Source organism: Camellia sinensis, chromosome 3 (assembly GCF_055761805.1).
Source record: "Camellia sinensis isolate YWXY chromosome 3, ASM5576180v1, whole genome shotgun sequence".
Taxonomy (NCBI): domain Eukaryota; kingdom Viridiplantae; phylum Streptophyta; class Magnoliopsida; order Ericales; family Theaceae; genus Camellia; species Camellia sinensis.
In genome coordinates, this window is record NC_138963.1 from 146,049,464 (window position 1) to 146,065,926 (window position 16,463).

Consider the following 16,463-nt stretch of genomic DNA (forward strand, 5'->3'; position numbering starts at 1 on the left):
TCTAAACCGTCCGTGGCCTTCTCATTTGGATGCCGCCCAACGTCATCAAGGATCTCCCAATCCGGTACCTCGATGGAGTTTACTTGCAGTTCCTTTGGCGTTCTGGCGGCAAGGAGATAACATGCTTGTGCTGATTTCTGGGAGCCGCGGATTTGCTCAATGCCATGTTCTGTTGGGAAACGTAGCAGTTGATGATAGGTACTTGGGACGGCCTGCAAGGTATGCAACCACGATTGCCCCATGATGAGATTGTACGGCGATGACAGCCTGACGACCAAGAATTCCACATCCACCGTTCTGGAACCTGCTTGAACGGGTAAGCTGATCTTTCCCAATTGGTACTCTGGATTGGCATTGAAGCCGAATAGTGGATAAGGAGCCGGAGTCAGGTCTGACTCGGTGAATTCGAGTTTGATGAAGGTTTTATAATACATAACCTCCGAAGTACTGCCCTGGTCGATAAGAACGCGTTCGACGGTGAACCGATTTACGCGTAGCTCAACAACTAATGGATCGATGCGAGGGAGTGTTACGCCGATCAAATCAGAGTCGTCAAAGGTAATACTTGGCGTTTCTCGGAGCCGCTTTACTGGCGTGAGTTGCTGTTGGGGGCCTGAATGTGATTGGATCGCATGCACGGCCGGGGCTGCTGGCAGGCTGTATATCATGTGGACGGTGTCCAGCGGAAGTGCATCTTTCGGAAGGGCAGGTGTTTTGATCGCACTCCTCCGGACGCATTGTTTGAGACGTTCGTCCTTTGCCAACTCCTCAAGACAATCTGTTGAGGCATAGCGGCCGTTAGTTTCTTGCTGTCGGGCTCGAGATCGTCGATCATCTGCCCTCGGGGGTCGCGCAGAAGCCTGGCGCATTGTTTGTTTGGATTTTGCTATTTTCGAGGCCAGATCGCGACGAAGGCGGTCGTTCTCAGCGATGATGTTGTCCAACCTCTGTTTGGTTTGCCTAGCTTGTGCCATGGTCGCTTGTATTGTCTTTTGCGTTGGGTTTGAAGATGAGCAGAGGTCCAAGGCAAGTCTTGCTGCAATGGTTTTTGGTCCAAGCGAGTTTGCTGGAGTGAGGTCATCTCTCTGTGTGGTCTCGTCAGTGGCTATCAGAGGATCTTCAGTCACGCCTGCCATGACGTATTTGAGTATTCCTACAGACGACGCCAATTGTGGAGAAGTGGTTTGGAAATACTCTTCAGATCTTGGGAGACGCTAATGACCCTCAGCTAGTCACCTGAAAAGATACAAACACTCCGGTCGGGGGTGCCGGAATTAGCACTCTGACGGATAAGTCAGTTCCGACACTCAAGATAGCTTCTTTACTAAGTTAAGTGAAGTAATTCTTACATACCTTTCTAAATCTGTGGTTCTTGTATTTATACTTGCTTTCTGGGCCTCGGGGCTTGAGCCTACTTTTATCCCATTCCCCTTTTATTTATTCGGAGCTACTGATCTCTGGATATTCGGCCTTCATAACGTATTCGGCATCCTAGTCACGCAGTATGGTGCCGAATAATACCTGATTTCTAGGGTACGCACCTTCCGACTCTTCTATTTACTCGGCTCCCACAAGAAGCTATAATAGGAGTTGTGCATGCCCAGGAGCTATTCTGCTCTGTTTTGCCTGGAAAAGATATCTGGCCAACCAAATAAATAGTCTGGCCAGATGAAATAGTTGTTGGTCGAACCCATTATATAGCCAGCCATACAGTAGAACTGGAAAACTGAAATGAATTTGAATAGAATGTAATGAACATTACTTAGCCTTTATATAAAATTACTATTCTTCCACAATGATAAATAATGATTTAGTTTGTAATATATTTATTATTATTATTATTATTATTATTATTATTATTATTTTGGTAAACAAAGGACAAAATAAACATTATGATGGAATAATTATTTATTATAATTTATTTCAATAAATTAAATTTAACATTAGAACTAACTCATCTGAGACCCTATTTTTTAAATAAAATTCGAAGGCCAGAGACGGCCACCTTGCTGGCCGACTCTCAAAGTCGGCCCTGCAAAAATATAAGGTAAATATCATTGTCATTTTTTTGCTAGTTTTTGGATGCTAACTTCTTCATTTTTTCTTTTTTTAATAATTTGTTTTTAGTTGGTACTGTTATAGATGATTAAATGGGCTATAGACATGTTATTTTTAACCTTTTAATTTTTTCTTTAATTTTTTGGGGCTCAAAAACATATCAACTATAATTTGTGTTAATTATAAAAATCAAAATTAATATAAATTATAAATTGTAAAACACCACAAATGTCATTTATGGGTAAGTGGGATTTCTCTTTCCTTTTTATTGAAGAAGAGTCAAAATAAAAACCTCACCGACAACATGCCACAAAAGTCACGAAATAATTTTAGTCTGCTAATGGGGTCTTTTATCGAGGCTCGTGACCTTTGATTTGCTATATTTGAACTTTTATATTACGCAAGTCAAGAATTGATCACATGTGTGGACTACGTCAATGATGTGATTTAAATTTAAAATTCTATTATGTATATCTTTTTTTATTAATAATATTTCTATTTTACGCGTGTTCGAAGAGATCATCATGGAATCTTCTCAGATCTTTGTCGTGGAGTGTGAATTTATTTCTGCCTGTCAACAAAATACACTCTCATTAGTTAATTTCACATTGTTTATTAGACCAGGAGTGATTTAGACGCTCCCAAACTTTAATTTTTATTACCCTACACATGTGAAGGGTGGTAATTAAAAGAGAAGGAAAAAAAAAAAAAAAATATGACCAATCAAAAATGAAAGGGGATCAAAAGGAAAAATGTCTCGTAGCTCAAATTTCGTGGCTCAAAAGTGGCTCAAATGGCCAAAACGACGTCGTTTTGGCCATTTTTATGTTGTTCTGTACTCAAAACGACGTCGTTTTGGCCATTTGAGCCACTTTTGAACCACAAAATTTGAGTTACGTAGTATTGTCGGGATCAAAAGGGATGAGAAAAGAGAGTCTCAATCTTTATTCATATTGGACAACTCTCTTAATTCACTATCCCGTTAGTTAATTTTATATTATTTATAGGAATATTTTTTTAATTCAACTAATAAAAAAGAATAATATTAGAAATTATAAAAAAATATCATAAAATATTTTATTATTTTTTTTTAATTAGTGTGGGATATTTTATTATATGTGTGATATAACGATGAAGAGTCTTTTATAATCATTTTTATGATATTTTTTTTGATAATTCCTATTATTATTTTAAATTGTTTAAATAAATTCACGCTCTTTTGCCACATGATTGACAATGCAGGCCGTGGTAGTTAGATTCAAAACTTGAACATTCGTTTTTCTGAATCTCTAAGGTAACTATTTTGTTTTTAATTTTCAGTTTATATTTATAAAAATTTTAAAAATTATCATAAAAACTTATTTGATAATTTTTTGGTTTATAAATGATTGTCGCAGTTTTTAAATTTGAAGAAAAAACATAAAGTCAAAAAATGAGTTTACGTTGGTTTTTAAACAGAAATTTAAAAATTTAACTAACAAATTTTTTTTCAATAAATTTTTTTTATAATTATAATGTGTATGGTCCCATTGTCATAAATAATAAAAAATAAATATAAATATTTTAGGCCTGACCAACATATTTTTTAATTTATGATTTTTAAATTTTTTAAATATTTTGTTCAAACTAAACGTATTTGTAGTTTATATTTTTTGAAAAATTAAAAAAAATTAATTTATAAAATTTTTGTAAACATAAACAAAAAACATAAATATTACCAAACGCTACCTAATAAATTATAGTTTTATGAATTGTAATAAATTATAAATTAAATTACATCTATACATAACGTAAGGTGAATCACAATCTTATATGGATAAGATATGGGGGCTTACATATAGATATGGAAGCAGCTGGTAATTTAGGTTTTGTTATTTGATTAAACAAAAAGCAAGTAAAATATTTTTAAGCAAAATATTTTTGCATCATTTTAAAAAAAATAACTTACCTTTTAAAATTTCATAAGTTAATTTTTATAAAGTTAATTCTCACTCACTATTTTTTCAATACATTTTATCATTTTCAAATAAATATATTAACGCACTAAAAAGTCATAAATTACACTTTATTAAATCAAAATTTCTAAATTAAACAATAAAATATTTTTGTTTTAAGTATCAAGCAAATACCGAAAAATAAAAATATTTTTTTTCCTATATAAAATCAATGTATAAAAAAATATTTTACTACGTCAAAACAAAAATATTCTTTCCATTTATACCATCAATCACATCCAAATAATATTGCGGAGTTTTTCTTCAAGTCTTCGTCAATTCCATACAATTGTTTAGTCAATTCGTTCATACATAAGGAAATACAAAATAAAAATAATAATAAGAAAAAGATTTTTCATGAATAAAAGCAAAATGTTAATTGACCAGATTTTCTATTCAATTCGTTCTAGATTTTTTTATATCTCATTGACAGTTACATATTCATAAACTATGATCAAAATATTAGCTTTGCCTTTTTAAATAATCACACTAGTAATTTTGTATAATAATTCCCTACCATTTTTCTATTTTTAATTTTTTAATAAATAAAATTTATTGAAAAAAGAGCTATCAAGAAGGGATGGTAACGAATATAACACAAATAATCAAAAACCAAACAACCATTTTTCTATATTTAGAACAACGACTTGTCTAAATTGATGCTCTAAGCAGCTCGCCAGACTTGGCTTCTTTTCCCCCGTTTGCTCTTTTTTCTTTTTTTCTTTTTTAATTTTTTTATAGCAACTTTTCTGGTTCCTTGACTTTGCGTTCCTTCTTTTGTAGTTACTTCCTTCACCATGCTCAGGAAGGATGTATTTTCCTTCTCATCTACTGGACACTTACCTAGAAGATCCCTTCCTCTTTATTATTATTTTTATTATTATTATTATTATTTAGGATAAATTACACAATTGATTCCTATAACTTTTCACTTTAGATTTCGTAGCAATAATTTTATCAATTTTGTCCATATACTTTCATTTTGGTTCCAATGTACTCCACCTATCATTATCGGTTAATATTCAAATGAGAAAAAAAAAAAAGAACATTTGCAAAATTAATGGGACAAAATAAAATTCTGTTAAGATTTATTAATTTTTATTTTATGAGCGGAAATTGCTAACATGCACATATTAGTCGAAAGCGTCAGTTTTCTATGCAAAACAACAATGAAAATCGATAGTGGGTTCATATTAGAATAGAAATGAAAATATGATATGTAGATTGTTGAAATCGAAATTACGAAAATTGAAGTGAATTTTTTTTTTTAAATTATAGAGATCAATGATGTAATTTATCAGCCTCCCAAGTTCTTTATTCAATTTGGGCCATAGGTCAATCATTGGCACTCACTTTAACGATTTGACTTGTTAATTTTATTGGTGTTCAGATCATTTATAAAAAAATCAGATTGATAATCAAACAATCTATTTCAAAATTATAATTGTCATCTATTTCGGTGAAGAAAAATGCGATAATATCATATTGCTACAATTATCCAATAAATTTAATTTTTTTTATAAAATGACCCACAGTAAGATTTAAAAAATGAACAAATTAATTCATCCAAATAGGATCTGGGACAAACAGACCCAATTCACATAGTATACTAGAGACAACCCCAATCACTAAATCAACTCTTAATTAAATCCAAACAATCTAATGTAGGCACATTATTTTACAAAACACAAAAACAATAATAACAAATCATCACCCAATTTGTTATCATTGTGGACTGAATGGTGCAAAAAAATCACCAACCACCGTCCTTTGGCAACATCATATCACACTATCATACCCAGTTGTTGTGCTGCTACTACTAGTAGTAAAATTATAGAAAAAATTTATGATTTTAATTATTAATATTTTAACTAGTTGAGTTAAAATATTAATAATTAAAATCATAAATTTTTTCTATAATTTTGTAATTATTTTTGAATAGTTAGATTGAAATGTAATTTCCCCTAGAAAAAACAGGTCAATGTTAATTTTGAAAAATAATTACAGATTCATGATAAATTTTATACATTTTAATAAAAAAAAAAAATTGTGTCTCAATAGATAAGAGGGTAATTACACTATGAGAAATATTTACATTATCAAACATACCACTACCACACAATAATTATAAAGTTAACAAAGTCTAATAACCAATCTACCTTCTCCACTAAGTCAAATCTAACCACTAATAATTACATACAATTCCTTTAATAATAGATAGAAAGTTAACAAAGTCTAACAACTAATCAACCAAGCCTACTAAGCCAAGGCCAAAAACCACTAATAATTACGTACAACCCCATAATGGGGAGAAATAGACCAACCAAAAAAAAGGGTATCAAATTCCTTTTTATAGGAGTTGAACTCAAAATCTTACACTACAAAGGGTGTTATACAAACATTTGGCCAAATACTCTAATTTTATGCACTTTAATAATTAAAATTATAAATATTTTCACCAATATATAATTATTTTAGGATACTACACTCATTTGTAAATTCCCCTAAATTTTATGGTCACAGAACCTTATAAAAACTAGAAGGGACTATGGTATTAAGGACAAATACAAGAGAGGGTACTAAACAAACATAGTAGTCTTGCAAAACGAAGTAACAAATCCCTATATATATAACTGTTTCAAAAGCAAACTCTCTACAACCAACAAAAGCAAAAGTGGGGACGGGACTGCTCCAAGCCAAGAAAACTGTTTTAAAGGTTTTTTTTTTTTTCCTTCTCTGAGGTAGGCATCTATACTATTCAATTGATCCAATTCTGGTGTTTGCATCTCATTTGCATGACATCTTCCTGGGTTTGATTTGGTTTTGATTGTAATATTGCATGATCTCTCTCTAGTACTATCATTTTTTGGTTTCTGAAAACATTTTGTTCTATCATAAGAGCATGATTTGTCTTTTGAAGTTGTATGCTTTGGTTAGCATTTGGTATCATGAACAAGCTCTTTTCGATCAAGTTTTGAGTTTTTTTTTTTTTAAAAAAGAAAAAAAAGAAAAAGTAAAAGAAAATAGTTTGGTAAAAGAAAAAGAAAGAAAAAACTCATTATTTTTATATAATTTTCTCTTTTTTGGGATGAAAATAATTTTAAAAAATTCAAAAATAATTGTTTTGTGTTTATTTTTGTCAAAACTAGTATGTAATTTTTTGAAAAAAAAATTAGAAACAGATTATGAAAACTCAACCATACAAAGTCAATATCTGAGTATCAATTTTACCTTTAAATATTTATATAGTGTCAATTTAATCCAATTAATAAGTTCTCTTTAAAAATTTGATTGAAATTAATAGACATATGGAGATTCATTAAAAGTCAATGAGAAATTGATGTCTAATTTATATGGGTTTTTTTTTTCTAATTTATCAGCGAATGTTTATCAACTAAACTAAATCAACACAATATAATATATTATAGGGAAAAATTAATACAATAGGAACTACAATAATTGATTCAACCGGCAAAGCTAATTTGATTTTTTTATTTTTTATTATGGAGAATGCCATCTGTATTGCAGATCACTCCAATAAGTTTTGTTGTCCATTTTGCACTGATTTACTTTAATCAACTTGGAATACTTTTTCTTCGTGATTGCCTAGAAATGTTTTACAACTGACAATTATATATGAATTTTGAATACAGAAAAGCTTTTTTCCAAGAGGCAAGCTGGCCATGGCTTCCTCGCAAGGAATGCAATTGCAACTGCAACCGCAACCCATCATCATGATGCTATTACTAGTACAAGTACAAGTAGTAGTGGTGGTGATATTCTCATTATCAGCAGCAATAATTGCAGCACCACCAACAGAAGCAGATTTGAGGAATCTTGGCTGCGTGAACAGTTGCGGGAATTTAAACATCTCATACCCATTTGGCGGGAAAAAGGATTGTTATCACAATGAAAATTTCTTCATTAATTGTAGTGATTCCCAGCCGTATTATGGCAATGTCCTTGTTACAAATATATCGCTCGAGGAGGGTGAGTTACGCATCTTCATGCCGTTCATAGCCAATGAATGTTATGACTCTACTGGTAGCCTATTATCACGCGGCGGCGCATCGCTTGACCTTTCCACATTCTCCATATCAAATAGCAAGAACAAGTTCACTGCTATCGGTTGCGACACATCGGGATCTGTCCAAATCACTAATAAAACCGGTTCTCTGGTAGTTGCAACTGGGTGTCAGTCACAATGTAGAAGCATCAACAGCGTTCCTAATGATGGATCTTGCTCTGGAATTGGTTGCTGCCAGACCTCCATCCCAAAAGGCGTCGGCAAGATCGAATATTTTGTGAATAGCTTCTTCAAACATGCGAATATAACGGACTTCAATCCCTGCAGCTATGCCTTCGTTGTTGAAGATAGTGCGTTTAATTTCTCCACAACTTACCTTCAAGATTTTAAACCAATGGTGCCGATGGTGCTTGATTGGGGAATAGGGGATAATGAGACTTGCGAAGCAGCTAAAAAAAATCAGACAAACTATGCATGTGGACAAAATACTGCTTGTTATGACGCAGAAGATGGTAATGGGTATATCTGCAAGTGTTTCGATGGTTACGAAGGAAACGCGTATCTCTCAGATGGTTGCAAAGGTTAGGAATATCCATTTAGCCCGCTTCATTCATCATGTTCGGATTCAATTACTTTGATTCTATATACGTATATATATTGCTTTTGTGATGCTTTAATTTAATGATTGAGCTTCCCTCTGTTTTGATTGTTTTGCAGACATAGATGAGTGTGCAAAATCCAACCAATGTGTAGATGGAACCAAATGTTTAAACACGCCACCTGGGAATTATACGTGTTCTTGCCCCAAGAGATACCACGGTGATGGCAAAACAAATGGAACACGTTGCACTGCCGATCCTGATTTTGTGCTTCATATTGTGATTGGTATGTATATATATACACTATACACTAGTAGATGGCACACGCTATGCGTGTGTAATTCAAATAAGTAATAATGAAAATAAATAATAAAGAAATTAATATTATAATATGTATGTTGTCTAAATGATAAGAATGTTCTTAATGAAACACAAGAAAGTCTTTGGTTCAAATCTTAGTTACACCTTTAAATAATATTTTTTTTATTTTAGGATATGAAAATTTGTCACGTGACAGGAGAAACTATTATACTATTAGACACCAAGTCATATACTCACATATATAATAGTATAGATATACATATATGTCAGCGGTAATGCCATATATATTAAAAGTAAAATAAATAATTACAATACCTAATTCACATAATTAATGAATTTGGAAAAATTTACTTGACCTACCTCCACAATCCGATCCGCATCCTTTCATACTCAAGTGACTTAAAAGAATATTTATAATTGTTAATAGAGTAATGCTATATAAATTAATAAATTTTACAAATTTATCTAACTCATATGATACATATCATATTATTTCAAGGGTGTGGCTTGTGTCCAATCCATAATCGGATTGGACCATACTGTTGGGCTCCATGGGCCCATCACGGAGTCTGTATCGATAATTCAAAACCGTTCAATGTGTAGGGTTTGTCGAGTATTTCATCCCTGCAAAAAAATACGTTATTCGAATATCGATAATCATTTGATCAGATCACATTTCTGTCAACGTTCAGTGTGATTTTTTTTAAAAAAAAAATTGTTAACGAAAATGTGATATGATCAAGTAACAATCGATATTCGATCAACGTGATTTTTTGCAGGGATGAAATACTCGATGAGCCCTACACATTGAATGATTTGGATTATCGATGTGGGCTCCGTGTTAGGCTCATGGAGCCCCAATAGTACAATCTAGTTCAAAACCAGACTAGAGACAAGCCTTACCATTATTTCAGAGGATTATGTTTCAGATTTTGAAGTTTTATTATTGCATGTTACATTATTAGTAATAAATAATAATAAAAAATTGTAAAATTTGTTAGTTTATATGTCATTTTTTTATTATTATTAATATCGCGAGTCAAATAATTTTCTCTCCACTTAGTTTTGAATCAATATATTGGCAAGAAGTTTATAGCCTTTGTCAGCTAAAAATGATTCATTTATTTGAAATACAGGTGTTACCATTAGTGCTTTGGCTATTTTGGTGAGTAGCTCTTGGTTGTATTGGATTTTCAAGAAAAGAAAGCACATGAAGCTTAAAGAAAAGTTCTTTAGGCAGAATGGTGGATTAATATTGAAACAACAACTCTCTAGACTAGAGAGATCGACTCGGGAAGTGGTCAAAATCTTTACTTTAGAAGAGCTCAAGCAGGCTACCAACAACTATGATGATAATAGAATTGTTGGTAGAGGAGGTTTTGGGATAGTTTATAAGGGAATTCTAGCAAATAACACGACAGTGGCCATAAAAAAATCACAAATTATGAATCAAAGTCAAATAGAGCAATTCATCAATGAAGTAGTTGTGCTTTCACAGATTAATCACAGGAATGTGGTCAAACTCTTAGGTTGTTGTTTGGAAACTCAAGTCCCTTTACTCGTCTATGAATTCATCACCAATGGCACTCTTTTTGAGCATATACATAACCAAATCAAGGCATCTAATTTCTCATGGGAAAATCGTTTGCGAATAGCTGCTGAAACTGCTGGAGTATTGGCGTATTTGCATTCTGCAGCATCAATTCCAATCATTCATAGAGATGTTAAGTCTACGAATATACTCTTAGACGATAACTACACTGCAAAAGTGTCGGACTTTGGAGCATCGAGGTTGGTTCCACTAGACCAAGATCAATTAGCAACGGTGGTGCAAGGAACTCTTGGGTACTTAGACCCTGAGTACATGCTCACAAACCAATTGACAGAAAAAAGTGATGTTTACAGCTTCGGAGTAGTCCTTGTGGAGTTAATCACCGGAAAGAAGGTGTTGTCATTTGACAAGCCAGAGAAGGAGAGGAGTCTAGCTAGGCATTTTCTTTCATGTATGCAAAATGATCAGTTGTTCCAAGTTATTGATGAACAAATAGAAATTGAAGGAATTGTTGAGGAGCTCACAGAAGTAGCTAATATTGCAAAGATGTGCTTAATAGTAAAAGGAGAGGAGAGGCCTACTATGAAGGAAGTAGCAATGGAGCTAGAGGGGTTGATCATAAAAAACATGAAGAAGCATCCATGGGTTAAAATTGATTTGAATGGTGAAGAAAGTGAGCACTTGCTTCATAGGAAGTTAAGTGGCTATGAGTTTGGAGGTTGTACTACTAGTATTAGTAACACAATAGCAACTGGATATGATAGTGTGAGGGAACATATGATGCTGCCAATGAATGGTGGGAGGTGATTTTTTTTGTACTGTTGACCACAATGACAACAAATTGGGTGATGGTTTATTATTACTGTCTTTTGTGTTTTATAAAATTACTAGCGTATGTCCGTGCCTGAAGGCACAGTGTTAATAATGTTGGGATTAAAATATAATTGTAATCCCAACACTATTTAGTAAATTATCAATTTAATATAATTGTAATTCCAACCCTTCCATCTTATTATATAGATTATCAATTTAATATAAAAACAACACTATTCTTGGAAAAGGAAAGCATACCTAAGCGGTTTTTTTAGCAGAGAGCTTTGTCTCTTTTTTTCCTCTACATCTCTCTCTTCCTATTTGAACTCCATTGTTGCTCAAGTTTGAGCTTTGAATGAGAGTCATAACTTACTTTATGAAAATCACAAATCCAAACCCAAATACACTACCAGTTCAAATATAGATCCGATTATATCTCGGGTGGATTACAAAGTTCTTGGTGCTTGGATGGGTTTAATAAACAAATGAGCCGTGAGAGAGAGAATGAGATGAGTTTAATTAATTGTGGAGGAGGTGTTGTAATTAATTATGGAGAATGGAATTCAAATAAAATATATTAGATTAATTCAAAAATTTGTGAGTTTGGGAGAATGGAATTCTAATAATAACAGTATGGAGCCCAATCTAAATGACCCATAAACAATCTAAAATAACCCTAAAAATGTACATAACCTTGAAGCCCCTTAAGGTTATGAAGGAGATGGACAAAAAATTCAACACAACAGTCTAGTGACAACAAGTTGCACAACTATAAACCAAATAACAAATATTTCAAGTTAATATTTCTATCACGACAAATAGGCAATTTCATTAATACAAATACCAGAATGAGACTTTAAAAACTAATTTTGACAGTAAATTCCAATATTCACACTTCCTTTGTTTCAGTCTGGTTAGAAATTTTCCCATTTATTTAGCTCTTTATTGTCTCAAGTTGTGTACAACATAACAAAAACAGAAATTCTAAAAATTACAAAACCCACTACCAATTTTTAAAAGTTCAAAAGCTCACTATAACTATAAACTGAACTAACTACACAAAAATCACCTAACTGAACATCTATAAATCTAGAAACAATGAATCAAATGTAAAAGTTAAAAAATGAACTCATCAATAATGAAAATTTAGTGTTTGATTTTTCTTTGGATTTGCAGTACCTTATTCACAAATCACAATAATATGTTTGAATATAGAAATTAGACTTTTCCCAAGTGTACAAAGGTTTTAGAGTTCCAAATAGGAGACATGTTGCACATGATAATACATCTGTCAGCAAATGATCCTTCTAACTGAATCTTTTTATCAAGCATTTCATATGCAACCAGTTGTGGCTAATACAAAACACATGGAAGGCCAACTGAAAAAAAAAAAAAAAAAAAAAAAAGAAAACTTGGAGTTGGAACACATACTTGAGTCCCAATGGCATAAGTCTGTCTGATAAACCATCATCAGAAAAAGTGTTTTGTGCCTAGGCTCAGTTTCTCCCTGTATTTCAGTCAATCAATTTCCTATCAACGCTGTAATTTTGATTTCGAACAAAATTCTTCATTCAGTTATCTAAAAAATAAAAAAGAGCTAGGAAACAAAAGACAAAAAAGGGAGGGGAAAAGGAAAAACAAAGAATAATCGGTATCTGACCATTGTTAAGAATTGATTGGTAGGTATACTTAGATTGATCTCAACCATTGATACATTTTGATACACTTTTCAAAAACCCTCCTACCTACTTAAGAAATTCCCCATTTCTCCCATTTGTTCATGCATTCTTCACATCCAAAATTATGTCTCAGATCATTGCATATCCAAAATAAATAAATAAAAAAACAATTATATTTGAAAACACATTTAAACAATACACACATGATTGCTCCCCAATATTATTCAGCATCAAACCAACACATCAAATTGGGAAGCGCTAACACATAAAATTCCATATAAACAACAAACCTCATTTACATATAACTATACGGTTCACGAAAAAAGTAGTAGTTAAAGATTGTTACGTAGTTGTGTGAAGAGCTAATTCATCAAACACATCTCCAAACAAACCTATATAACAAAAAGGTATATTTTTTGACACCCACATACACACATACACACACACATATACTTATTTATGTAAATCAACAAAAATTACCTGTGAGAGAGAGAGAGAGAGAGAGAGAGCACGATGTAGGTCCCCAAAGGCTAAAATGTCAAAGAAATGAAGCCCCTTTCCACAATTACCAGAAAATGGTTCGATGATCAAAGACTCTGTTCTTGTTAGGGTTTGCAGGAACAGTCCTATGATAGAACAACCCAGGAAACCAAAAGAAAGAAACACAATTACAAATAATTATCAAAACCACTAAAAAAGTAAAAGAGTAGATAGAACGAACATTTACCTTGGATCAATTTCAATAGCCAATTCAATCAGTGGACCAATTGAAGCCCCTTCAAAGAGTGCAGCCGCCATCAAGAGTGAAACCCTCAAAATTAAAATCATGTATGCAAAACAAATAAATGACAGCAAATAGTGCAAAAAAACACAAAAGAAAGAGACGCCTACCTCTTTATATGGAGGGGTTGAGAGCAGCCAAACAATGCTTCCCGGCCTCCAATATTCCAGAGAATATGCAGATAAGCTCCCGCAGCCAAATCAATTACAGCATGACATAGTGAGAGATAAATCTGTAAATCAACAACTTATGTAAGTAAATATATAAATAAAAAGAATATTGAAATTAGAGGAATAAAGATGATCACTTTCATTCTAGGTGAAAAAGAAGGACACGGACACTTAGCCAAGAAAGGCGTTTTTTTTCTCTATTTAAAATTTTCAATTTCACATCCTCATCTGTTTTTCTTCGTTTCCAGTGAATGGAAAGCTATATAGATCAGAGTAATACATTTTTATCTAAAACAACCACCTGCCTAAGAGTCCGAATTCAAAAATCAGCCCACATCCTGAAAAACCATAGATTACTTACTAAGATAGATCAAAAACACCTTAAATGGCTAAACACCAACAAACCACCTCCTTGAGTTTGCTTGAAAGATTTACGTTTGTTTCGTTTGTAATTTTGAGGGATTTTTTTTCATTGACCATCTTCAAATTATGATGTTTTTTATTCATTTCATGTGACTTAAAAGAGTCTTTAATTCTGTGTGCGCATTCAAACATATCAAAATAAGAGTCAAGCACATTAAACATGCTTTTGTAAGGGATGATACTACCACACCATCTCTCCAGTGTAACCCATCCAATATAGATCTACATCATTTCATAGCGAGGAAAGACATTTGATTTGGAATTTGATGATGTTGATATGGTTATGTATTGAAAATTATGATGATCTTGATTTGATTGTACAATGTGTTTTGAGAATTAGTATTTGATGGTGGGGTAAGGCTGTGAAGACGAAAATTAAGCCACCATAGTAGGGTAAACTAAAAAGATGGGGAAGATGTGATAAAAGGGCATATTATACTAATAGAATAATGTTGGAAAGTAACAAATTCTTTAATGGTGATAGATTTTGAAGGCATGATACCTCAATAAGATTAAGATTAATAAAAAAAAGTGTAGCATATTAACTGAATAAGAAAGGAATGCATATGGACCTATAAAATCTGTGGATTTGTGTGCACCATAGAACGTAATGCTTGGAACTGAAAAGCAAACAATATAAAAAAATGAATAAGAAATAAATTCAATTTCAATAGAAAATATGTATAAATCAAGGTGGTCTAATTTGATTTCATCTCATAGTAAGTACATGGTTGATGGTTGGGAAGATCTGATCTCATTAAAAACTTTACTGGGGCAAAAAAGTATTTAACTATAAGCAGATCCAGTTATTCAAATGCAAAGCTTTAAGATCAGACCAAACTCCTATAATTACAATCTTCTTAAAGCAAGGAATGACAGCAAATAATATAATAGGAACCAAACCTGTTGGTTGTTTCTTAGGAAATCTAGGGAGCCAACTCCACCAACACCAGAATGTGAAATTGTTTCCTGGAGATATTTCAGTTTAAAAAATATAGGAAACATATAAAAGGTAAAGATACACTTGAAACTCTCTTCCTAATATCTAAACTAATGTTAGACCTGAGGAAACAAATTCAAGGGAGATGAATAAGGTGCTCCAGAGACAGGTGCAGCTGCTGGTGCGCCTGTTTCAGCCCTCTCAGAAGTTTCCTGATTCACGGGCATTGCAACTTCTGGAATACCCTGAAAAATAGAACAATATTACAGAATTTGGCAAATGTGGATGTCATATAAAAAAATTAAAAAAAGAAAAAGAAAAGAACATACGGAATATAAATAATCCACTGCTCGCTAGGTCCATATGCATTCCTTTTTAGATTAAGATTAAGATCAATAACAAATTCATACCTTCGATTAAGATTAATAAAATCCATTTTATTTTAAAACGAAACTCTATAAGAGGCCATCATAAATAATTTTTAAAATCTCAAAAAAATCTGTACTAAAAACCAAAAAACCATTATTCAACCACTATTCAGAGCAGTTCTATCTATAGCAACAAACCACTATTCAACAAACCATTATTCAACAAACCACTACTCAACTGATTTGATAAAATAGTTCTATCTTATTTTATGTTCTATCTACAACATAAAATTTGAACAAAAATAAAAATTACAAATAATAGAAATTAGAGAGATCAGAGAGACCTCCATGAGAGCCTCTGCAACACCTCGCGTCGAATTGACGCCGCACGGTAACAATCGCTGAGTTTTAATTCAAGCTAATAGGAAGGAATCTAACCATAAACCACTGATTTGACGATTTGCAGAAGGGGGGCGGCGCAATCAACAATAGCGAAGGCAGATAATGAAGGCAGAGGAGGAGCAAGGAAGCGTTGTAACTATAGTATCCAGTAGCGTATCCACCTAATAACAAAGAACATCCACACCACAGAGAAGCAATAAGTCAAAAAAAAAAAATTTAAACAATTTTCTCACAAATTTTAAACTCTACAACAACAACACATTTCAATTTTCTTTTCTTTTTTCCCTTACAAAAAACCCTAAAAAAAAATCCCAAATTCTACAACAACAACAACAA

General features: G+C 32.6%; 1 protein-coding gene and 1 long non-coding RNA gene across 3 annotated transcripts; one reads left to right on the forward strand and one right to left on the reverse strand.

The window, feature by feature from the left end:
- Nucleotides 1-6,612: 6,612 nt before the first annotated feature.
- Nucleotides 6,613-11,592, forward strand: LOC114278131 (putative wall-associated receptor kinase-like 16). 2 transcript variants are annotated; one of them, XM_082921105.1, is made up of 4 exons: nucleotides 6,613-6,793; nucleotides 7,706-8,660; nucleotides 8,797-8,964; nucleotides 10,136-11,592. In XM_082921105.1, the coding sequence occupies exons 2-4, from the start codon at nucleotides 7,736-7,738 to the stop codon at nucleotides 11,356-11,358; spliced, it is 2,316 nt and encodes a 771-aa protein (XP_082777231.1). In that variant the 5' UTR covers nucleotides 6,613-6,793; nucleotides 7,706-7,735; the 3' UTR covers nucleotides 11,359-11,592. The 2 variants fall into 2 exon arrangements, with proteins under 2 accessions (XP_082777231.1, XP_082777232.1); XM_082921106.1 differs by lacking the exon at nucleotides 6,613-6,793 and having other exon boundaries at nucleotides 7,597-8,660.
- A 3,401-nt stretch (nucleotides 11,593-14,993) lies between these two features.
- LOC145821152 (uncharacterized) lies at nucleotides 14,994-15,537 on the reverse strand. Its single transcript, XR_014363186.1, has 3 exons — nucleotides 15,480-15,537; nucleotides 15,321-15,386; nucleotides 14,994-15,037 (listed from the first exon to the last, which is right to left on the reverse strand). It is a non-coding gene; the product is annotated as an uncharacterized LOC145821152 (long non-coding RNA).
- Nucleotides 15,538-16,463: the final 926 nt, after the last annotated feature.